We start from the raw sequence: 25,249 nt of genomic DNA on the forward strand, positions 1-25,249 counted from the left end.
CATCCTATGGGATTTGTAATTTGTTGTGGCATTAGAGTGCACTAACAGAGAAGGCTAAATATCTCTCAAAACTACCAATTTTAGGATTCCATAAATTGAGCCATAACATTTAAAATGGTGTCAGACTCCATTATTTCTGTAGTGCAGATAAGCCCTTTGTCCATAAATTCTTTTCCAGGTTCCAGGTCTTTCAAATCCTCTTTACTCAGTTTTGATTATAATCAGCTGTGTTGATGTCTGTCTAGTATGGCAGACAAATTTAATGTGTTTGTGTGTGCCTGGTTTGTTCTTGTTGTTGTTGTTGTTTTGTTCATTAAAATATTTGAAATTGCCCTTTATCCTTGTAGACAGCAGGGCTGTGTCTACAAAGCCCAGTTAAAACTGGTCACACAAAATACAAAATGTGATCAAAACAATAAAACATCATCCTTCAATAGCAGGGGACCAGCTGCAACAATACAGTAGACTAACAAACATTAGAAAATAAAAAGGGCATGTTTTAAAAGTTTTAACTCAGCACCAAAAGAATTGTGGTGTTGGTGCCAGCTGTAGAGTCAGAATGTGAAGCCATTTCAGCATGGTTGACTGGTGGCTCCCATGCTGGTGGGATTCTGAATCCATTCCAAGTTTTACATTGCTTTAATTGAGTTCACAAGGTCCTGAATATACTTTGAGGACAGGGTTCAAACACTTTGGACAATTTTTCTTCCCTACCCTACTAACATGGGAGCCAGCAGTGGATGGATCCACCCTGTAGTTCTGCATGGCCTGCATCATGTCAGAAGTGTGGTCATACACAGCCCAGGTCCCCAGCTGACATGCTAGGTCAGTGATGGGCAACCTTTTCAGCGTGGTGTGTCAAAATTCGGCAAAAAATCGAGCATAACTCGCGTGGTGTGTCACTTCGACAAAAAAACATAATTTACAAATGTAGGACACATTTTTTGAAAAATGGAGGACACACCAAAAAAAATAATGATTTTTTTAAAAAATGTTAATATAAATGCATGTTTCTTAGACATGGTCAAAATGGAGGACACTTTGTTAATTAATAACAAAAATAAAATAAAATAAAATAAAATAACCAAGGTTGGGTTGAATATATTTAAAAATAAAATAAAATAAAATACCAAGGCTGGGTTGTATATATTTAAAAATTAAAAAAAACCTTTTCCCTCCCCCTGGCCCAGAGGCCTATCCTCCTCCTTTGCCTCCTCCTCCTCCTTTGCCTCTGCCTCCTCCTCCAAGGCTCCTGACACTGGCCAATGGCAGACTGGGGCTGGAAACTAGGCCAGCCCCTGCTCGTCTGCCATTGGCCAGAAGGCTTAGGAGGCAAGCGCTGCCCCTTAAGCCCTGCGTGCAAGCGCGCAAAAGGGGAGAGTGCGCGCTGATGCCGGCCGTGGCCCAGGCAAGCGCTGCGGGCTGCGCAGCAGCTGCGCTACGGGGAGGGAGAGGAGGAGCAGTGGAGGCAGAGGGTGGCGCGGCGCGGCCATGGAAGAGGAGGAGGAGGTGGTGGGTGGCCGTCCAGCCGTGTTAGCGGCCATGGTAATGGCCGCATGAGCGCGCCCGGCCTGGAGGCTGGGCCCGGGACAAAGGCCCCAATTGGGGGGAACCGGGCAGGGCCCCCCAAAAGCAGGTTTGTCCCAGGGGGCGCCGCGTGTCACCCCAAATGGCTATACGTGTCAGCACTGACACAGGTGTCATAGGTTCGCCATCACTGTGCTAGGTGGAGCTTTTCTGCCTGCCACTTCAGCCAGGAACTCACTCACTCTTTGTTACTAAGGGAAGAGGAAGGGAGAGCAAAGCACTCATGGGGTTGCCATTTGTCCCGGAAAACCTGGAAAATCTTGGCTTGAAAGGACTAAAAAATGCCCTGACTGGCTGGGCCAGTTGAAGCAGTAAATCCCAGATTTCTCCTTCATCTCAGGAAGATGGGTGGGTTGGAATGTGGAAGTGGTGATTAAGCAGGAAACTGTGTAAGATGACTGGCACTGGAGCCTCATCCCACCCTGCAGGCTCCGGTTGCTACTGCACAAGTGTACCATTGCCACCTTATTCTTCCATTCATTTCTTGCTTCCTTTGACAGACCCAGACAGTGAGAAAGGAAAGGAGTCAAACAGAGATGGCCTTGTGTTGTGTTATGATTGTGTCAGCAATCTGAGCCTAGAGCACAGTCAAACTTTGCTTCCAAACAGCCTCAGAGAATCCCTGGAGTGACTTGGAAGCCTCCCTCTCTTCACACCTGCTAGGTAGGAAAAGAAGAACAAGGGAGTTCTTTAGCTTGGTACTTACTGGTACTGAGGTTGAAACAATGAAAGGAAAAGTGCAATGATTAATGTATTGAATTTGCATAATCAGAATGCAAATTAATAATATGCATAATTTTATTTGCATGATATGCAAATTAGATGTCTGGATATGTGGGACTGGAATATGGCAACCTTTCTCTCAGAGGATGGCCCTTGCAAGCCCAGGGTGGGACAGGCTGGCTTTGTTCTTGCTTCTCCTGCCTCCTTGGTGTGGGGAAGGTGGGGAAGAGTAAAGAACTCCAGATTATGACTCAGCCAGCTCCTGGAAGTGCCACTTAAATGGGCTAATGGAGAGGAAGAAACGAATCCCCCTCCAAGGTGCTGCAGGGATCTTCACCCTCTGCAGGCCAAATTAGATCTGTAGGTTCGATGTTTCTGCACTTGTTGGGACTGATCCTCCACTGTTTGGGTAGGTGGGGGATACAACCTACCTAATCCCCAGAACCTCTCCCAACCGGAAGATAAGTAAAAGGGGGCAGGTTACCTAGCAAATTGGGTGCAATCCCTGCTACTTCTGACTTTACCTCTGGAGACATTGCCCTGTGACCAGTGGGCCTCACCAGCCACTACAACCAGCTCTACATAGCCAGTATGCCACTGTCAGGGTGCCACTGTACAGAAGGCTCTCTCACGTAGACATGTTATGCAATGAAGGTGCATTGTAACAGATCGATAAGGATATTGTTTATTAATTGTATACATTATCTAATATAAAAACAATTGGATTGTTAGAACAAACATTTTTGTACATTCTATGAGTATATTGTTAACATACAGTGATTGCAGATATACGCCCTGCCTTAGGCAGAGTGTACACATCAGAAGCACAGCCTCCTTTGTTGAATATCAGTGGGCATTTGGATATCCTGTACAATCCCCATTTGCATTATAATATATGAATGAGAGTGTAATTTCCCGCAAACAATATGATGTGGCTGGGTCCAAATGTGCTTCCTACACCACTCATTGCCCTTCCTGAATGGGGTCCTTCTGCAACTCTGCTGTCTTTTAGATACTATAATACTAATGCACCAGCAAATGCTGTGTTTTTAGACAGGATCTCATGACTAGTGTTGCTGTAATATTGTCATTTCTGGAGTTACACTGGAGACTCAAGCAGGTGATCATTCTGACTACAGTGGCATAATAAGTGGCATCACACAAGGCTACTGAGAGACTGGGGATGGGGCCAAACTGGCTTGGAAATGGAATTAGAGGTTCATCTATATCAACATGTTTTTAGAATACCCCCCAGCCTGATCCAGCTCCAGCTGTGGTTTGGGATTATAGCTGAAGGCTATATGGAAGGGGAAAACATGTTTATTTCTTTCCCCCTCCTCCCTGACAGATACACTTTCATAAAATTAGACTGCATCCAGAATTATTATCTCAAGGTATATTGGGACAAGAATGTATGAAGTTTGGCTCAGATGTATGACATTTTATCTTCTCTTTTCTTTATGCACATCGTTATGTATTTATTAGTTACATTCATATTTGACCTTTCTCGTCCAACTGAGCTCAAGGTGAGGTATATGGCTCTTCCCTTCCCACTTTAATCTCATAGCAAGGGAGTTTATCAAATGGGAGGAATTTCTCTTAAATTCGAATGAAAAGAAAGTGGGGCCAAAACACGTTCACTTGAAGTTGCTAGTTTCACGCAACTACGTGAATACGCATTGCATTTGAACTGGCTTCCCATTGCCTGAAAATAGCATGCCATTGCCGGAATTTGCGTGTGGCAGTCTATCACGCAATAACATAAACCCCATGGTTGCATTCGGACTGACTTCCCATTGCCTGAATTTGTGTGTAGTGGTTTATCACACAATAACATGAAACCCCATGATTGCGTTCAGTTTGCCATCGGATTATACTTCCAATTCCCCTTGTCTGATAAACTCCTAGGTCAGGCTGGGAAAAAGCCCAAGACCACCCCACAGTGGCCTACAATCTGGCTTTCCTGAGTCCCAATCCACCACCACTGTAATTACGTTTACCAGTTCAGGATTGCCTCAGGCCCTGAAGTTTCTGGGCCAAAACCCATTCCCTAGTGATGGCCCCTCATGTTGTTATTAAGTATTGCACATTAAGGATCAACCACTGTTGCTCATAGATTGTTATTCAAACACACACACACACAGGCACAAATAATTGTTTGGAAACAAAGAGCAATTTTAGCCAAATGATCAATTCCCAGATCGAGGTGAAATGAAGGGATTATTCCTTCTAATTTATTTAGGGAGACAGGATAAGGAACATTTAATCTATAGTCACCCCTTCACATTCACAAGGGTTAGAGGCAGAGGACCTCCGTGAAAGTGAAAAAAAACTGTGAATATGTTAGCCCTGCCCAGACATGAATGATACAGAGTCCTGTCCCACCAAGAGCACCACCCGTAACTCTCTTTACAACCTTGCCACATCTCCCCCACATTTCCAAACTCCTTCCATTTTCAATCTGATGTTAGCAGCCTGATCACCACGAAGGACCCACCTTCTTCTCCTCACTCAACCAGGCAAAAGCAATACCCTCCCCTCCCCACTTTTCCAGATTTAGCATCCCCCACATTTCCAAACTTCCAGAGGAAGAAGGTGGATCCTTTGTGGTGATCAGACTGCTAACATTGGATTGAAAGTGGAAGGGGTTTGGGAATGTGGGGAATGCTAAATCAGGAAAAGTGGGGAGGGGAAGGTGTTGCTTTTGTCTGGGAGGGAGAGGAAGGAGGAGAAAGAGTGGGGAGAAGGTGGGTCCTTCATGGTGATCAGACTGCTAACTGATTGAAAGTGGAAGGAATTTGGGAATGTGTTTCTTTTGACTGGCTGGGCAGGATGTTGAGGAGGAGGAGGTGAAGAGGTCGAGCTTGATAAGCAACAGCTACAAAGTCCAAATAGTCAAAACCCCAAATCTGAAACCTGCAAATGTGAATGGGTGATTGTAGTTTACTTGTTCTAGCCAGAAGGGGGATGCAGAGCAGACTGGAGAGTGAGCCCTGACACCTTAACAACTGGGAGAAAAGGAGGAAGCACAAATACACAGACCTCCTGGAGAGTCTTTGGAAGTCACAGCAACAAATCTAGTAAAACTTGCACATTGTAGCAAGCTGCTGCTCTACAATCTGAGCTGGAGGTTTTCACACAACCCTTTCCTCTTGCTTGGAGCTGAACTCTCCTCCCAAAAAACAACTTGAGAATTTGCACCATCATCTCCATGAAAAGTGGAGGCTCAGGGCCAAGCCCTAAGATCTGGTAACCCTAACTATAACCATGGCACTACATTGGCTGCCTAGGATGAGAGCACTGGCACATTCGTTTTTAAAACTTTAATATGAGGATGGAAAAACAACACAGATTTTACAACAAATGATCCACAAACAGAAAGCAAAGAATCTCCAGTAATTTGCTTGAGTATCTTTCCTTCTGATTCCATATGGACAATTTCCCATTTTCTGGTGTCAGCTTTTCCATGGGTGTTCCTCAGCAGCAGGAACTCTTCCAGAACTCACTTACCCAGAGAAAACTTTGCAATGAAACTACAAAGTTTGTGTTGATCCGCAATAGTTTTTGGACAAGGTGAAAAAATGTCTGTCCCCCCACTCTCCCTCCCCCAGTTTCTAGAAACTGTGGAAATTCTGCCCCCCAGGTGTTTTTAGACCCCTTCTCCTGACCACAAGAGAGGAAGAAAGAGAGGATTTTTTTTCCAAAGCAAAGTCCAAAGAGGCAGCAGCCTCTTTCTGTAGAGCCCAGGCAAACTCAACCCTGCATGCTGCTGGCTAATCAGTCCCAGCCTTTGGGATGCCTCCAAGCCTTGAACAAGAGACTCCAGGCTGGCCTGTTCTTGTCATTAAATATCACCATCTGGCTTCAATGATGGAGCAATTGGGGGGTATAGGAGGGGAGGGTGGAAGAAGGATGCTTTATGGGCCAGGCTGCTCTCAGACTGCCCACCCTTTGGTGCTCCCAGAATGCTTCACTCCTCATAGCGTGTCTCTCTCCCGGCTGCATTAATGAGAAGGCAGTAGTAGTAGTGAGCAGCTACATCTTTACAGTGATTTGTGAGTATCTGCATGCTCCAGCCTCTGCTGTGACATAAGTGTGTATCCCTATGTGTACTGAGTGAGGGCACCAGTTGTAAAAATGAGCTCATCTACCTGTGTGGTTAGGTTTGCATGGGGCCTCCATACAGAACCCTTTCTCTATGCTCAATGGCTTTCCCAAAAGAGTTGGGGTAAAATGCATGCCTGACTAGAAGATGCTTGCTTTGTCCCTGATGGCCATATCACACCTAGAGCTGGGTTGGCTGGGATTAGTCAGTGGCAGAAAATACTCTCTCTATTATAATTGCTAAAATTCAAAGATACGGCTGTGTAAGACCATAAAATCAGTATGTAAAGAAATCCTGTATCACTTTTGAGACAGAGGACTTTATAACACGGGGAAAATTGGAAGATTAACTAAAGGTAAATCTGAGGTCATCCAAGGTATTTCATGTAATTTTGCAAAAGATTTTCAAATGATGTCTCAGGCAAATGGAAGGCAACCCAAATGCAATCGTGAGACATCTCAAGAATAGCTGAATTCAGAAAAATATTGAATGTATAAATCCTTTTCCACCATGAATTCGCAGTCAATTCGCATTTGCATTAGTATGAAATGAATCTCGAGTTCGGCCATGGGATTACTGTCGGCCATGCGCAAACATGCTAATTCAAAATGAAGAAGCCGATGGGTACGTACTCATGTAATGAATTCATTTGCATTCGCACTGCTTTCTCTTTCGGATGGACACTGTGTTTGTCTGTGCATGTCATAAGCTACAATGTAATTTCTTGCATTTTCGGATTCCCCCCCCCTTCTTATTTTGGGACGGTAATACATTCCTCCACGTGAAAAAGTCCTAACTGAAACAAAGAAGTTGGTAGCATGAGGTTTTGTAGACTTAAGTCTGTGTTTTATTGCTGTGCAACTTTTAGAGCATCATGGTGCCTTCTAGCTGTGCTAACATATTAGTCTAGCAGGGACAGTCCTGAATAATCGTCTGTCATCCCATCTTTTCAGCTGCTTGAAAAATATCCCAGTTTACTTCTCTTCCTTCCACTTCCCCCCTTTGTCCTTTGTTTATTTCCATTGATGCAAACTGAGTTCAAAGCACAAAAATGTTTTGCACTCAAGTCAGGATGGAAGGGAGAAGAAGAGGGGGTGGAATTTTGCCCTTCCCAGCAGGCTCAAGCAAAAGCAAATTGCTGTAGCCTTTCCTAGCTTTTGTAGTCTTTCTCATCAATAACTTTTGCCATCTTGACCACACTCAGATGTTGTTATGTAAAATGTGTGCACTTGTTCCAGTTTTCATCTGTGAAATGTTGGAAGGTATGTGTTGGGCCTCAACTCTCATGATCAGTGACATGTCTGAAGGACACCAAGTAAGGGGGAACTGCTCCGGGGCAAATTCTAGCTGCTAAAATCCAGTTTTGAGGTTGATCCTATATGTAAAATGTGTGTAGAGGTTAAGAATGTTGTTTCTTGGACAGTGATTCCCAGAATTTGTTAGCCTAGCTTTATTGCAAAGGTGTGACAATTCTAAGCTAATTCTGTGGAGCATAGCAAACTGATGCTTGCACATTATTGAGTAATGTAATAGCAACCATACTATCCTCTTCTTTGATCCTCCCCTCTTGCAAGCTAGTCTTCTGCCTAGGCTTGCTTGATTTCAGGCCCTGGCCCCTCTTCTCCAGTGCTCAGGGCAAGGGAGGAAAATCTCAGAGTGAGAGCCCTGTTCTGAAAGGTGTGCTATTTTTTAAAAGTCATTTATTAGACCTAGGGCTGAAAGAGATGGGCAAAATAAAGTGATTTCCAGCCGCTTTGAAGGTAGGGCATATATATGACCAATGCCTCCAAAGCAGGTGAAAACCAAAACAAAGCCATGCTCCAGGGCTAAAAAATAGAGCAAAAAGAAGCCCCAATATTCTGACTTAACCTGGATAATGCACATCTTCATGGCTGCATATAAACACCCCAGTGCCACTGTGGGACTTATGGCAAAGCAAAAAAGAAAAACAGAAAGTGTGACAACTCAAATGGATGTAATTACAACATGCACAAACCAGATAGTCCAACAGGGGGACAGGGGTGAAGTGGGCATGTGGGAGAGCCTCCATGATTGTGCTTTGCCAATGTATCACTCACACACTGCTGCACTGAGGTCCTGTACAGGCAGAGCATTACACACATGACTGTGTGGCCGATCAAAGGGGTGGCCATGAAATGGGATGGCAGCTGGGTGGCAGATACTTAGAGGTCGCAGGTGATGTGTTTGTGAGACAGTGTGCATGTATGGTGGGGAGGCAACCAAAAAAAAATTACTCAGCCGCATGGCTTCACATTGTGCCATGCAGTCTATTTGTGGGTATTTGGCCCACATTGGGTGTGGGCTGTGGGGACAATGGGGTTTTGACTCGCTTTTGAAAAAAAGCAGGATCAAGCTGATTTTTTTCCTGCCTGTCTGCTCCAGTCCCTAGTGTTTTTATTTGCATTATATATTTTGAGCAACTGTGGTTGGTGCTTCATATATCATGCTTAATGGCATTACAGGTGCTGCCTCATGTAGCATCAGCTTTCACCAGGGCTTGTTTTCTGTTACATCACAAGAAGTTGTCCCTAGGTCTCAGGTTTTGGGCCTGAAATCTCAGGACCTGGGATAGTTTTCACCTGGCAACCCTACTCCCATTCTTTCCCTCCATCCTGGGCAGTTGCCCAAGAGAGAAGGCATGAGCAGAGGCTCCAACCAGAATGGAAAGGAAGCAATAATGAGTGTGCATTTGCTTTAGCCAACTAAGCAGGAACTAAATAAGCAAGTTAATAAATAAATAACTAAGCAAAGAGTATCAGCACATCTTCAGCAATGTGATGCCTTCATAGTCTGCCCACAAAGCAAATGTGCTGACTATTTGCTTTGCTTTACTTGAGAAGGTGTGGTTCTCAAACTGTGAGGATAGCGGTCTGGATCTGGATCTCCAAGCCTTAAAACTAATTACCAGTCTAGCTAGTTGGATCAATATTTATGTAAATCCAGTTGATTCAATTGGCTTACTCTAGCTGGAGCTAGCCGTTGGATTAAGGCCCTAATTAATTAGAAGAGGACATGAAAGGCCACCTCTCAGGCTTCCTGTGAAAATTAATTAAATGTATTAAATTCTATTAATTAATTAATTAATTAATAGACATCCTGCTTTTCACCTTTCCCAAGGCAGTTTTTGGTTTGCAACTCCCATAATCCTCCATCATTGGTGCTGTTGGCTAGGGTTGGTGTGACTGGCAGGTCAAAATCATCTGGAGGTCTACACATCTCAGCTCCTTTTTCACAGATCAGAAAAGCTTCTTTGTAGAGAGCTGAGAGAAATGCATCTTTGGCAGGTTTCTGCTGGCATTCACCTAGGGACTGAAGTGCAGCCTCTTCAGTTTCCCCATGTCATCCTCCTTGAGCACTTCACAGCTAAAATGACTTTACAGATATCTAGAGGCTTGGCCACCCATAGTTAGGGGTAGAGATGTAGTTTTGCTGTATTGCAGCAAATGTTTATGACTGCCGCACTATGTTTTCCCCTACAAACGAATGGCATTTGGCCTTTCAGAGAATGAAAGACCCCAGCTCCCATCACTTGCCACCCATTGTAGTAATGGGAGTAGTAATCCAATCATATATGGAGGGCCAAAGGTTCCCCACCCAAGCAGTAGAATAAAAAAGCTTGGTTAGATTGCAAGCTTGAGGATGGTGTACTGTCAAATTAACAAATCTGTAAGATGTTTTGACAGCCTTTGTGTCTGAAGAGCGGAGTATAAATACTCTAAATAAATAAATAAAATAAACTAGGACATTCTCTATTTTCATGGTCCCACCCATTCTTTTTAATATAGGTGGCTGGGGAATTCTGAGAGAGGGTAGATGCCGACTGGGGGATTCTGGAGCTTATGGTCCAAAACATTAACTTTCCCAAGCTCTGAAATCACATATGCAACAGCAAAACTGCTTTTCATTATGACTGGTGGAACTGCTTGCAAATACACAAAGGAAAGGGTGTCTGTTTCAGTGTATCTCTTGTGTGCTGTGTGCATGCATGCATACATTACATTTTGTCTACTGCAGGAACCTTGTCTGTGAGGGTGGGTTATTCTTCACATATAGAAGATAGGATGTATGCCTTTGAAGGGATGTAGCTTCTTTACAGGCAAAATGTTTAATCCCTGAGTGGATAGCTGGAAGAGCAACAGCTCAGTACACAAAAACATGCAGAAAATACTGAGCCAGCTTTGAGATCCACATCTCTTTCATAACCAAGATGCTAAGAAAAGAAAGTTGGAGCTTGAGACAAGACTGGTAAAAGACAGATGATAAAGTTATGAAGACTGCAAGCTCAGCGGTCAGAGAAGAGGAGACATTTACTTACATGGATGATGGTGCATCTACACTGCCAAAATAATGCAGTGTGACACCATTTTAACTGCCATAGTTCCATCCTACAGAATCCTGGGATTTGTAGTTTAGTGAGGCACCAGCTGATTTTCCTAATGGTTGATCATCTCTGTAATTGTCACCTTCTAAAACTACTGTAAAGTTTCCAGTTTTGTAAATGAACACAGACTACAATCCCAGAAGCCCCCCACCCCAAACCAACATGCACATTGGCAACTGTGGGTTGGGATTCTGTGAATTGTGATCCAAAATAGTAATCATTCAAAACTCCTACTTAAGAAGGGTAAGCACATGTTTAACATTTCTAGAGCACTGAAGATGTTCAGGAGGGTATACACAGCCTAGAAGCATCAGCTCCTGTCTGATCTTGGAAGCTAAGCAGGGACAGCCTTGGCTAGTACTTGAATGGGATGCCACCAATGAAGACTATACGCTGTAGGCTATATTTCAGAGGAAGGAACTGTCAAAACCACCTCTGAGTATTTCTCGCCTAAGAAGACTCTATGAAAAAATTAATGGACTCACCATAGGTGGACAGGAGATTTGAAGATACAAATATACACAAAACTGATCATACAGCTCACCCTCTGTGATAAGACCAAAGAGGCTATTCCTCTTTGAGGTCAATATTTTTGCAGTGAGAATGAAGCATAGGCTGGCTGTGAACAGACCTTATTGACTCTTGCTGCAAACCATGTCTTCTCTTTTTTTGTTGTGCACCTTTAAGTCATTTCCAACTTATGATGATACTAAGGTGATCCTCTCACTGGATTGTCGTGGCAAAATATGTTCAGAGGGGGTTTGCCTTTGCCTCTCTCTGAAGGTGAGAGAATATGAGTTGCCCAGTGTCACCCAGTGGGTTTCCATGGCCAGGCGGGGTTTCAAACCCTGGTCTCCAGAGTTTTAGTCCCACATTGGCTTTCATTCCTTCCCTAAATTCCCAGAGCAATGTTTTCTCCTGTGTGCCTTTTTAAATGTTCACTCTTCACATCCCAGTGTTCATTTATTCATTTATTGCCTTATTCATTTTTTGAAACATGTCCATGCTTCACATTTAGAAATTTTTAAAAAGCACACAGTCTATCTTAAATTTGGAGAAGACAAGGAAGTCTAATGGGTGTGCCATGGTGTTTGTATTGGTTGTATCAGCACAGCTAGGAGAATCTCATAGCAAGATGATAATTCACCATAAGCTTTATTTTCAAATTGTATAATTAGCTGAAGAGGAGATAGGAGATTTTAAGGTGTGGAGAATATAATGCTGAAACATTGTAGAGTACAAAAAACTGACGAATACTCAAACTAGGGTATTGAATTTCAGGTAAGATGGTGACTGGGGGAAAGGGACAGATATTGTATTGTTTTAGGTCAAGCTTCCATGAAAAAGGTTTCCACTGACTGTGAAGGCTTTCATGGCCGGCATCCATAGTTTTTTGTGAGTTTTTCGGGCTATGTGGCCATGTTCTAGAAGAGTTTATTCCCGACGTTTTGCCAGGCATCTTCAGAGAATGCTGGCATTTGACCCATGGCAAACAACTTTTAGACAGTATTCTCAAGAGCTATTAGCAAATCATTCTAGAAAACATACATGTAGCAGATATTACTGACAATTTGGTGAATGCCTTTAAGAGATTAGAATTTGTGAGATTAGTATTCAGGTGACATATTTTGAATTGTGCATTGTACAAACCTTGCTACCCTTAAATTGTTTTATGAATTTTTACCCTTGTTATTTGTTTCTTCTTGTTTTAACCAGTATTGCTGAATATTCAAAAAATTGGAAGCTGTCATGGCTCTGACCAGTGCCTTCAAAGCGGTTACCAACACACCTGGATTGATCATCTGGAGAATTGAGGTAGAGTAAATACATTTTTCTCTGTGCTATGCTGAAAGGTCTTTTCCTCTTCCAAGCTATACAAGAGCCTTGTGTCACCACCACTTTACGTATCACTAACTGCTAATTTTGAGCATGTCTAGAAGTAACTCAGTATATAGAGGTGCTTTCGCTTTTGTGCTTTAAATAATTGGCCTAGGGCAGTGGTTCTCAAAGAGCAGGGTGGCACCCCTGGGGGCTGTGTGAGAATTGCTCAAGGGGGGCATGAGATCCCTCCTCCTCTTCCCACACTTTTTTATGTGTAAAAATTAAAGTTAAATATTGAGTGTACTTAAGTAAAACTTCTAATTTGTACAATGTTATTTCCACCTAAAATGTTAAAATATGAATATACATTAATGTGTGAATGAAAATACCCACATCACGCGGTAGGGGATATCATGTAGATGTAAAAGTGGGGAACCAAGAGTAAAAAGTCTTGAGTACCACTAGCCTTTAGCAACAGATTGCTATTCCAAAACTCAATAGGTGGAGATTATTCCTATCAGGAAACATCCATGCTGATTAAGACTTCTGCTGCTGCTTTTAATTGTGTTTTGCCCGCAGCCCAACCTCAGAATTAATGCATGGTTCAATGCTAGGGTATCCTGGGATTTGTAGTTTGTTGTGGCATCAGAGCTCTCTGACAGAGAAGGCTAAATATCTCACAAAACTACAAACCCCAGAATTCCGTAGCATTCAGCCATTACAGTTGAAGTGGTGTCAAAATGCATTAATTCTGCATTAAATGCATCCTCAGACTGATCTGTGTGTGAATGTTTGTTGTTGTGTGCCTTCCTTTCACCATCTCTTCTGAAATCATCCCGTATCACATCAAAGTCAGTGGAGCTTATTAAACATGTACAGAATGGTGCTATAAGGATTGTACTGTAAGAATTAATACATAGAATGGACACATGAAAAAGTGGAACACCTCCTGTACCTTTCATAGTTGTGTGGAAGAGGTAATTTCAGCAGGTGTAGTATACTTTCTACACTGCTTTCAAAGACAGAGGAGCCCTGTGCTTTTTTTCAGGTGGCCACCCTAGTTACACGACAATTTCTGCACTTCCTGATTCTAACAGAATGGTTTGACTTTTAATGGGCTGAGTCCAGTTGTTACTCCCATCTAGGGCAGGTCAACTGAATATCTGTGACTTTTAAGCCTTATTAATTTAATGGGCCTTCTCTAGCTGAGACCAACAACTGGAGCTAGCCCAATGTCTTTAATGTTTTGTGGTTATGCCAGTGCAACTCAACGATTCATCCTCTTTGTAGTTCTTGAGGGTCCTGTCCCAAGGATCTCCACTGATAGATGTCTTAACGATGGAGATGGGAAGCTGAGAATCTGTTAACTCAAGTTCCCATGGACATGACGGGTCTACTCTAGCATTTATTAGGACTCTGGGAGACTCCAGGAGTTTGAATATTGGATTAGGACTCTGGGAAACAAGGGTTTGAATACCTGCTCAGCCATGGAAATCTACTGGTGACCTTGGACAAGTCACTCCCTCTCAGGCTAAGAGGAAGACAAAGGCAAACCCCCTCTGAATAAACCTTGCCAAGAAAATCCTAGGACAGGATCAGAGATGGTTTCAAGGCATTAGCAAAAATAACACTAGTTGGGACTGACAGCTGGATTTAGGCCTGTGAGTGAAGCCGATAAGTTTATTTTGGTTACTGTTTTTACCTGTATGTGTCTTCTTCCCAGAAAATGGATCTAATACTGGTGCCTCCGAAAGCTCATGGCAGCTTCTATGAAGGAGATTGCTATGTTCTCCTCTCAGTAAGTACCCTGAAACTGGTTCTGCTGGAGATCTCGGTGTCTTTTATGATGTATCAGCTTGGTATGACTTGTAGCCCCCAAAAGTAACTTTCTCAATCGCTGGATTCATCCTCACCCATGTTGAGTTCCTTCCCTAAGAAGTGAAACATTCATGACCTATCCAGTGGCCCATACATCAAGTATGGTGTGGGGGCGGAAAATTAGGCTCATTAGTGTTTCAGGAAACCAGACTAAAAGTGGGATGATGCTAGTACTTTTGTAAGCTTCTGAGGACATCTGCTTCACTCTGGACAGAGTAAGAAGTTATTTGAGAATCCTTGTAACCTGACCAGACTGGGTATAAAGGTTCCAACATCTGTCTCCCAACTGGAATATTATTCATGGGATATAGTAAAAGAGGTGGCAGGTGATTACAAATAACCCTACCCATGTCTATGCCAACTGTGGAAGTAACTAATTACTAATCAGTCTTTTATATTAAGTACTTTTGCCCACAACTAGGTTATAACAAAGGCTGGCATATGTCCAAAATTTACGAGATCATAAGACAGACTTATAATCTTTTAGGATTCATATTTATGGTAGTTAAGGACCAAATGTGACCCAAAAATTATGCTTAAACCAAGCACCACACCAACTGAAGGGCTGCCAAGGCACGGCAAATCAAGATGCTGGGAAATGACAATTGCAGCATTCTCCTGGTTGCAATCACATGGTTCATATGTTCACTTTTGCTATGACTCATGCTGCTGACTTGTGGTCTGTTGTGGATGTTGAGCGAATGGTGAGGCAGACAAAAGGGAGTGTTTTTGGTAAAATCTGCCAGCAATTTGTAGCAGTCAGATTGAATATATATATCATTGAAAGTATATGTTTTAGGGTTAGGGGTTTTCATAATAAATTGTAAAGAGTTACTTGGTAAAATTGTAACTGCCATGGTAATTTATTTCCAGTACCTATTGAACTATATACGAGTTCAGTAATGGTGTATACACCATTACAATGTGGTGTAGTGCACCATTACAGCAGCTGGGAGTTACAGTAGCCAATTATTTTTAAAAACAACTCTCCATCTCTAGTCTGGAGTATTTGCTTCTATTGATAATGGTGGTGGTGGGGGACACCTCCCAGTCGCTGTAATGGTGCACTAGAATAACTAAAGAATGGTTGTTAACCCTGGGATGAAAAAACTCTAGTAAAGCTAACTGGCTGTGGCAGCAATAAGGATGCTGGGATGAGATAGCTCTTTTGTTTTTAGGAGAGGCCATGGAAGGAATGGGGTGTTTTTGACCTCCTTAACCATTAGTAGCTGATGGCTGCCTTGTTAGTAGGCTAGTGAATCTGCTCTTGGCTTCAGCCTGAAATTTTAAGGATCAGTCCCGGTATTCAACCTATTTTGGAATCAAGGATCAGCACTTTTGCACTAAAACCTGGAGCAGATTCACTGCTGCCCCACAGGGTTGCACTGTCCTTAGCCATGCACAGAGGCTTTACCTAACCAGATCCTTATTTCTCCCCCTGAACTCTGTTCCTACTGCAGACCCGCAAATCAGGCACTGTTGTGTCCTATGATGTCCACTACTGGATTGGAAAATATTCCTCACAGGATGAACAGGGCTGTGCTGCCATCTATACTACCCAGCTGGATGACTACCTTGGTGGAATCCCGGTACAGCACAGAGAGGTGCAAGGCTATGAGTCTGACCTCTTCAAGGGCTACTTCAAACAAGGTGTCATGTGAGTAGGAGGCCAGAGAAATCTCAAAGGTCAGCCTTTTCCTGAAGGAGCAAGCAGGGACCTCATTTCAGATTCTAGTGCTGGAGATGTTTCGGGACAGGAAGATCAATGAATCATGGTATCCTAGAGTTAGAAGAGTTGACAAGGGCCATCCAATCCAACCCCCTGCCATACAAAAACACATAATCAAGGCATACCTGGCAGATGGACATTCAGCCTCTGTTTGAAAACCTCAAAAGAATGAGATTCTGCTACACTCTGAGTGTGTTTCACTGTCCAACAGCTCTTACCAACAGGAAGTTCTTCCTAATATTTAGGTGGAATCTCCTTTCCTGTAGTATGAATCCATTGCTCCATATCCTAGTCTCTGAAGCAGCAGAAAAGAAGCTGGCTATCATGCTACTCCTTAACCTTCTCTTCTGCAGGTTAAACATACCCAGCTCCCTAAGCTACTCATAGGGCATGGTTTCCAGACCTTTCACCATTTTGGTTCTCCTCCTCTGGACACACTCCAGCTTGTCCATATCCATCTTGAATTGTAGTGACCAGAACTGAACATAGTGTTCCAGGTGAGGTTGACCAAAGCAGAATATTATTTCCCTCAATCTAGAATTTATAGGATCATAGATTTGGAAGATGCTTCACAGACTCTAGTACAGTCTTCTTGCTTCATGTTGGAAACAAGAACTTCAACCTTCCTATCAGATCATAATACAGACTTACATGGAGGTCCTATCATGGAGGTCTATCTCTGTTGCACATGCTCTCTTCCAGACACAGGGCCAGCCTAAGATGTTTTGTTAACTGAAGTGGAAAAGCAAATGGTACCTAAGGTGCATAATGCCCTAGGCCAGCTATGTTATTTTGACACATAAGGCAGAATATCCATGCCCTCTAACTGTCCTAATTTGGCAAGGACAGTCCTAGATTAATCCTCTATATTCCCACTTTTCAGGTGCTTTTAAAATGTCCCAGTTTCTCTCCCCTTCCTTCTCAGCTCATTTCAGTTGCTGTAAACTGAGTACGTACAAAGTGCAAAAGTAGTTTGCACTCAGTTAACTCAACAAGGCAAAAGATGAGAAGAGTGTTGTTGCAAACTGACTTCAAAATATCAAACTAGTTTGACTCAACTCACTGAGGAGGAGAGGAAAAGGCAGAGTATTGCCCTTCTCAGTAGTCTCAGCCAAAAGCAAACTGCTGCAGCTTCTCATTGCTGGTGTGTTCTTCCTCATGAGCCTTTGCCTTTGTGACTCCACTCTGATGTTGCTTGGCCTCATGTGTCCCAGATTTCATCTGTGAAATATGTTGGAGAGTATGGAACCTCCCATAAGAACCTCCCATCTGTTTTGATTTTTTTTAAAAAAAACACCAGTAATAATAAATGACTAACAATTTCCTTCACTTTCATGACAACTCTAGTGAATCTCCCCCTTCTTCCTCTCTCTTTCTGCTACCTTCTTTTCTCTCTCTCCTTTTTCCTTCTTCTTCCTTTCCCAGTGAGAGCTTGTGCTGAACCAATCACTTGTAGAGAGCCACTGAAACTGATGGCTGCATACAATCCTACCCCACCTGGTTGCCTAATCATAGTTTTTAGATGCTTTTATAGTGGGTAATAGCAAAAGGGGTGGGCTTACAAAATGACCCTAAGAACAGAGATGGTTTGATTTTCCTTTGTGAAATGTTGGAAAGTATGTGCTGCAGTGGTGTCATGAGAGGGGGTGCGGGGAGTGCGGATCATACTGGGTGACACCCCAGAGGAGGGGTATCCAGTGATGTAGACTCAAGTCATTTGATTCAGACTTAAGTCAAACTCAAGTCTCTTCAGTGACTTGACTTGGACTTGACTTGTCAAAAATGACACACTGACTCAACTTGACATGAGACTTCTATATTTTTAGTAGCTGAGTTGCTGGTACCATTTACCTTGAGCAGCAGGCAAGTCCCTTCCCCAGAACTCTGGCTACATTTCTCAGAAGCAAATTCATTAGGCAATGGACTTGAAGTGGCAGGATCCTTCTAAAGCTTTTGTGGAGCTTTAGAAGGCTGCTCTGATATACAGCAGGGACAGGCTGCCGAGCAGACCTCAAGCCCATTGCCTAATGTGTTCCCCTCTGAGAAACGCACTGTGACTCCTTTTTTTTGGTTAAAGGTTGGCTCCCAGTCTGAGGCTTGACACGAGACATGACTTGAAAGTATCTTGCAAGGACTTGAGACTCAACTTGAGACTTGAAGGTAGAGACCTGAGATTTGACTTGACACTTGGACTAAAAAAACTTGAATTCATTATTGGGGGTGACACCCAGTTAGGCCCTCCTCCCACTTCAGAGGAGGAGAGATGAACATGCACTTTCCCTGGCTGTTCCGTCACCAGGCTTTCTTCCTGGAGAGGAAGCCCAGTGATGGAACAGCAGGAGGGGCAAACATGCCCCCTTTGTCCCCTCCTGCTGTCTCACTTGCCTGGCCAGAGTGATGCAGTGGCTGGAGATGGAGAGGTGGTAAGGGAGGCCACCAGCACCCACCAGCCCTTCCAGGGACTGGCCAAGTGGTGGACAACAGAGCAGTCTGAGACAAGGGGACAGGCTTTCGAGTTAGTGGAAGGGGCAGGGAAGCCCCCAGCAGCCGTTTGAACTGGATGACACTCTAACTAGTGACACCATTGATGTGCTCTTTTAATAAAGAAAATATGGGCAAAGAGAAGTATCTTAGGTTGTTGTTGTTATCATAGTTATTTGTATCCCACCTTTTCCTAAAACTGGGACTCAGAGCAGCTTACAGTTTAAAAGAACAGGACAATTAAGAACATACAAAAGTGATGCATTAAAACAGAATGAAATTGTTACAGTACAGTATTAAAACAGGTTCTGCATCCTCCAGTGCTACCACTAGATGAGGACAGAGCACTAAGCTTCTTTGGATCTTCTACCCACCAACTGAGAATTTAGAGTTCTTGCTGTGGTCCTTCAAGACGTTTCCTACTCACTGCAAGATTTTGTTTGGCAAGATTTCTTCAAGATGGGGTTTGCCTTTGCCTTCCTCTGTGGCCGAAAGAGTGTGACTTGCCCAAGGTCATCCAGTGGGCTTTTATGGCCCAGTGGGGATTCAAACCCTGGTTTCCAGAGTCATAGTCCAGCACTCAAAGTACTACACTACACTGGATTTCAGTATTCTATTTCCTATACTCCATAAGTCAAGGTTTCTCACCTGGGGTTTCCTGGAACTCTGGAGTACAAAAAAGAGGTTGCTGGGGGTTTTGTGATAGATCGTGGTTGGAAAAAAACTTTTTTTATTAAACAGTAGATATAATGCTTTGATCTAATGGTTTGCACATTGGACTAGGACACTGGGAGACCAGGCTTTGAATCCCTGTTTGGCCATGGAAACCCACTGGGTGACCTTGGGCAAGTCACACTCTCTCAGCCTCACAGGATGGCAGTGGCGAAGCCCCTCCAAAGAAACTTGCCAAAAAAATCCCATGATAGATTTGCCTTAAGTCAGAAATGATTTGAAGACAGACAACAACAACATAATAATAATAATTTTTATGGAGCAGTTCTCTGAGACCTGACATTTTTTTCAAGAATTCCTCCAGGGTAAAAAGGATGAGAAAAACTGGATTACCGTAGATGTCAGGCCTAGGAATTGCCCTACTCCCTTTTCCATGAAGGATATTATAGCTGTTGTACATAAGAGAACTCAAGTATCCTTATCATTGATGCTTAAATGCCTGTATTGTTTTATCTACATGTGAATGTGTTTCCTGTAAGCATTAACGTCTGACAGGTAAATTTTGGATACGTTAACAGTTTATATTAATACTTATGCCTAACGCATAATTATTGTATAGCCATTGTATTGTCCCCATTTTTCCATTGCTTTTTTACTTTCGATTTTAAAACATAAAAAGATAAAAACTAGGCTTAAAAATTCGTCCTCATATTATAATGCTGCTTTTAGTACATTGTTATGCTGTATCTCGTTGGTTTTCTTTTTAATGTCTGTAAACCACTTTGGCCAGAAAGGTAGTATAGCAATATCAAAAATAACTTTCAAGACCTGAATCATATTGTTGGTCCTCACTAAACTAGATGAATTGGATCAGTGGGATTTACCTACAGGTTGATTCACCATTCAATACTTGATCGAGTGTGTCTACTCTAATTGGGATTTATGAACAGAGTGAGGAATGTTTTATGCAATTAAAGGTATCTGAAATAGTCTAATCTATTTGGACCAGGGTCCAAAACACACTGCAGAAATAATTCAATTTGACACCACTCAGTGGTAGGGAATTCTGGGAACTTGTTTTACGAGATATTTAGCTTTCTCTGTCAGAGAGAGCTCAGGTGCCACAATGAACTACAGTTCCCAGGATCCCCAGCATTGAGCCAGGACAGTTAAAACAATCTCAGACTGGACTATTTTGTATTTTGGACTTATGTGATCTAGCAATATAATCGTATAGATCCTTAACTAGACATAAGTCCCATTTACAACCAAAGACAATTAATCCCAGGGTCATAACCTGCATGAATCTAAAAATGGACAAACTAATTGCTTTAAAGAAAAACAAAGCCTATTTTCATTTGGTTTTTGGATGCCCTCTTAACAGTGCCATATCAGAAGAGGTGGTTTTCCAGAGGAGGTAATGCTTCTACCATGTTGGTACCTGTCATGTCAGTTTTTATGAGCACTTTTGCTTTAAAATTAATTTAAATTTAAGTTTTAAAATGTGTTGCATTACTTGATGAATTTGTGTGTGTCTTTTGGGTTGATGCACAGTGTGACAACTGTTGAATGTTAAAAGCCTTATGCTGCTGCCACACTGCAGAAGAATGCAGTTTGACACCACTTTAACTGCCATGGCTCAGTGCTATCGAACTGGGATTTGTAGTTCGTTGTGGCACCAGAGCTTTCTGACAGAGAAGGCTAAATAACTCATAAAACTAAAAATCCCAGAATTCCAAAGCATTGAGCTATGGCAGTTAATGTGGTGTCAAGCTACATTAATTCTGCAGTCCTAGTTTAACATACCAGAGCATCAGTCTGGCTGGCCATACATAGACTTTCATAGCAGAAAGTCACCATAATTCATTCTTATTAATCCTTACTAGCAGAGAGTTGCCTGTTTTGTCCAGCTCTCATGCTCTTCTCCTTCTCCCCCAATCTAAACAGCTACAAGAAAGGGGGTGTTGCCTCTGGACTGAACCACGTGGAGACCAATACTTACAATGTCAAGCGGCTGCTGCATGTTAAAGGCAAGAGGAATGTCACAGCTATAGAGGTGAGGCTGAACCCAGCATTTTCTCTTCTCATCTGCCCTGGGGCCGAGGGCGGTTTCTTCTCCTTCCTTGCTCCTGCAGCAGATGCTGGGACTTAGCAGTGGCTGCCCCATGACTGTTCTTCCTGAGCCAACTGACCGTTCCCCTCTATTGGAGGTATGTGTGCCACTGTCACGCTTCTCATCCGGCAACCTCAAATGTGGTGAAAGACACTGTCCTGTCAATGGTGCTGAAGTAAAATTCATCTACCAGAACAGATGGAGAAGCAGAGTGCCTGGCTACTCAAGCAGCAAAATTGCTTGGGTTTTTTTCTGGTTGCTCCTAATCCTTTCACTGTAACAAGAGGGAAAGGAGGTGGAGCGGGATAAAGGAATGTAGCAGCGCCTTTAAGACTAAATGGTTATTCTTTTTGCATGAGATTTTGTAGCTATAAACCCCACTTCCTGAGCTGCATCTGAAGAAGCCACGGACATCAAGAAGAAGCCATGAAAGCTTGTGCAAAAGTAAAAACCATTTAGTCTTAAAGGTGCTGCTACATTCTTTTTTTTTAACCTCCCTCCCCCTCCCTCCGTCCTTTCTATTCTTCAAGAGACTAAGGGATTTATCACACAGGATATTAAAGCTGGATTTTAACAGGACAAAATCATCTTTGGCTGGAACTTAACACACAACATTGTGTCTCTCCTGCTGCTGCCTTGCATTCCATTTGTTACTGTAGTGTACCTTTCAACTGACAGGCAAAACCTGTCAACAGGCTCTCAATCACACCGGTATTCTATGACTGTCTACTAGTGATAGATCCCCTCCTCTACAGGTCTGCTTCTGTGCTGTGATCCGGAGTGATTTTGTCTTCTCCCCACTCTCCCCTTCCCCTTTGTAGCAATCGCAGCATCCAGTACCTTCCTGAAGCCTGCTGGAGATACACACAACAGTGGGATTTGGGAGGCAATCAGCAGTCGCAATCACTCATTCCCCCCCTTTCCTCCTGGAAAGCAGTGTTTGTCAGTGTTGAAAGCAGATCATGTGACCATGAGTCACCAAAGCTATATCATAAGGAAAAGTATGATAAGAAATGGTGCCAAACCAGTATGATACCATTCTTAAACTAGCATGTGATAAAGTCCTAACGTGTACTGCTTTGAAAACTAATCCTCTCACTATTTCTCTTTTCCTATTTGTTTTTGCTCTTGCATTCCGAACATCTGTAGGTGGAGATGAGCTGGGAGAGCTTTAACGTCGGTGATGTGTTCTTGCTGGATCTTGGCCAAGTCATCATTCAGTGGAATGGGCCAAAGAGTAACACGCAGGAGCGCATGAAGGTGTGGTCAGGGACCAAAGCACTGTTTCTTTTTTATGCCCACAACTCCCTTTGGTCTCTGTACTTTCTGTAGTTTCTGTACTTTCTCCCTATGACATGGGAGTTCTGTAGCTGGATGTTATTTTATTTTATTTTAAAAAAAGATCTAACCCTTTTCACTGCCGCATGCCCTAATCTTGATTTATCCCCCATCCCCCAACTCACTATTAGCTATAGACAGAAAATGTGAAGGATTCTGTCTGTAAAAATTGGAAGTTTCTTTACTGAAAAAGAGTGTAGCAATAGCAATAGCATTTACATTCCTATATCACTTCATACTGAATTAAGCAGTCTCTAAGTGGTTTACAGTGTGGGAGCCAATTCTGGGAGCCAATTGCCCCCAACAAGTTGGGTACTCATTTTACCGACCTCTGAAAGGATGGAGGCTGAATTGACCTTGGAGCCCCTCAGGATCCAACTCACAATGGAGATTACCGCACTCTCTTTTAATGTGCCTTATCCCCAAAGGAGATATTTTGAAAACGGGTTTTACTGCATTCACCTGTGGGCAGGGGAATGCATCCCATTTATAGCCTGGATGCTAGCCGGGCTTATTCTGCACCTTTTCAAGAATGGGAAAATCCCATTGAAAAGCTGCAGAATAAGCCTGGCTGGCATCTGGGCTGCATGCATCTGAGATGTGTTCGTCCGGCCACGGACTTAACTCATGAAGATCCAGGAATGTTCCAGCAACAAAGCCTTCCTGGGACTTCCCCTTAAATGGTTTTTTTTGCTGGAGAATTCCTGGATCTTCATGGGTTAAGTCTTGGATAAGCTCGATATGTTTGATCATTTATTTATTTATTTATTTTATTACAGTACTTATACCCCACCCATCAGCCATAAAGGTATCAGAGCGGCTTACAATTATTCTTTTTAATTAGACGGTTCTAAAAAATCATACGAGTTTTCTGGGACTATGCCTTTTACTCCCGGCTTTTTCTCCCTGTCTGAAAATCTCCATAGATGCTGTGCTGCAGAATTAATGTAGTTTGACATCACTTTAACTGCCACAGCCCCATCCAATGGTTTCCTGGGATTTGTAGTTTGCTGTGGCACCAGAGCTCTTTGACAGAGAAAGCCAAATATCTCACAAAACTACAAATCCCAGAATTCCATAGAACTGAGCCATGGCAGTTAAAGCAGTGTCAAACTGCATGAATTCTACAGTGCAGGTGCAGTCATACATGCTTCAAGGAAGATGGGGCCATGCAATTAGGCCATCACTCAAAGTATAGCACAAGTTTTGCATGGAGAAGCTCTCAGGTTAAATCTTCAGCATCTCTAGGTAAGGCTAGAAAAAATTCCAGCCTGGGGCTGTTGAAAGGTTTTACCACTAAGTGCTCAGTGCAAGCAGTACTGGTCTAGACTGATCAACAATTTGAGTTTGGCATAAGGCTCAAAGCATCTTAATGTTCCAAAGATCATTGCCTTCTTCGTTAGGGTATGCTTCTTGCCAAAGATATCCGTGGCAGAGAACGTGGAGGTCGAGCTGAGATTAGAGTAGTGGAGGGTGATGAGGAAGAAGCCAGCCCAGATTTGATGAAGGTGTTGGAAAATGAGCTTGGAGCGAGGCCCCATGACCTCAAACCTGCTGTTCCTGATGAGGTGGTGGATCAGCAGCAGAAGATGCACATCTTACTCTACCGGTATGTGGATAGAACTTCCCTGCGTAAACAAAAGAGGAAATAGTTGCCAGAGATGCTTCCAGTGGCAGAGGTATCATCAGCATCACACTCAAGGGTGTGTGGGGACTGCAGACCACACTAGGTGACACCTCAGAGAGGGGTGCTGTCTGGTACATTGGTGGGAAGTGGTGCCGAAGTTCCAAGTCTGGCAACTTTGCTGTCCAGGGGGAAAGGTGGTTTTTTCCTGCCCAGCCAATCTCTCTATCAGACTTGGAAAGGCTGTGGGGCCCCAGCAGTAGATGCCAAAGTTTTGGGTTTCTGGGTCTTTCAGCTTTGCTGAAGGGGCAAGAAATGGAGTCCCATGCCTGGCCAGCAGCTCCTCCTGCAGCTCTTTGGACCACTGTGGGAACAGAGGGAAGAGTCTCTCCACTGCCTGCCTCCACACTGCCTGGTTGAACTGCCAGACTACTCTCTGGCAATGCTGCTGCTGATAGCCCCTCTGGAGGGCCACAATGCCCTGAAGAAATAAGCAGTGGCAGTGGCAGCAGGAACATGGAGGACTAGACCCATCACCCCCATCACCAATGCTCATCTTTCGGGGTGTGGCAAATATGCCATGTACGACCCTGATCATCAGACTTTGGAAAAGCTAATAATTTGGAAGATACTATATTTTCTGGCGTATAAGACTACTTTTTAAACCAGAAAAATCTTCTTAAAAGTCAGGGGTCGTCTTATATGCCGGGTGTCATCTTATAGGGCAGGCGCTGAAACTTCTGAGCTGGACTGGAGAATCTGCGGTCGCCGCATAT

The 25,249-nt window shown here is 43.2% G+C and overlaps 1 protein-coding gene across 2 annotated transcripts in view; it reads left to right on the forward strand.

Annotated features, from left to right (window-relative positions):
- The first annotated feature begins 1,517 nt into the window (after positions 1–1,517).
- Positions 1,518–25,249, forward strand: part of AVIL (advillin) — a 53,083-nt gene continuing 29,351 nt past the window's right edge. Inside the window, exons 1-7 of one of the 2 annotated variants that reach the window (XM_042453341.1) lie at positions 1,518–1,636; positions 12,534–12,632; positions 14,362–14,436; positions 15,977–16,173; positions 21,346–21,454; positions 22,661–22,771; positions 24,253–24,458. In XM_042453341.1, the coding sequence (XP_042309275.1) occupies positions 12,567–12,632; positions 14,362–14,436; positions 15,977–16,173; positions 21,346–21,454; positions 22,661–22,771; positions 24,253–24,458 (764 nt within the window). In that variant the 5' untranslated portion in view covers positions 1,518–1,636; positions 12,534–12,566. Of the gene's footprint in view, positions 1,637–6,296; positions 6,366–12,533; positions 12,633–14,361; positions 14,437–15,976; positions 16,174–21,345; positions 21,455–22,660; positions 22,772–24,252; positions 24,459–25,249 lie in introns of those variants that run through there. The other variant, XM_042453340.1, reaches the window with a different exon arrangement.

Source organism: Sceloporus undulatus, chromosome 2 (genome assembly GCF_019175285.1).
Source record: "Sceloporus undulatus isolate JIND9_A2432 ecotype Alabama chromosome 2, SceUnd_v1.1, whole genome shotgun sequence".
Lineage (NCBI taxonomy): Eukaryota > Metazoa > Chordata > Lepidosauria > Squamata > Phrynosomatidae > Sceloporus > Sceloporus undulatus.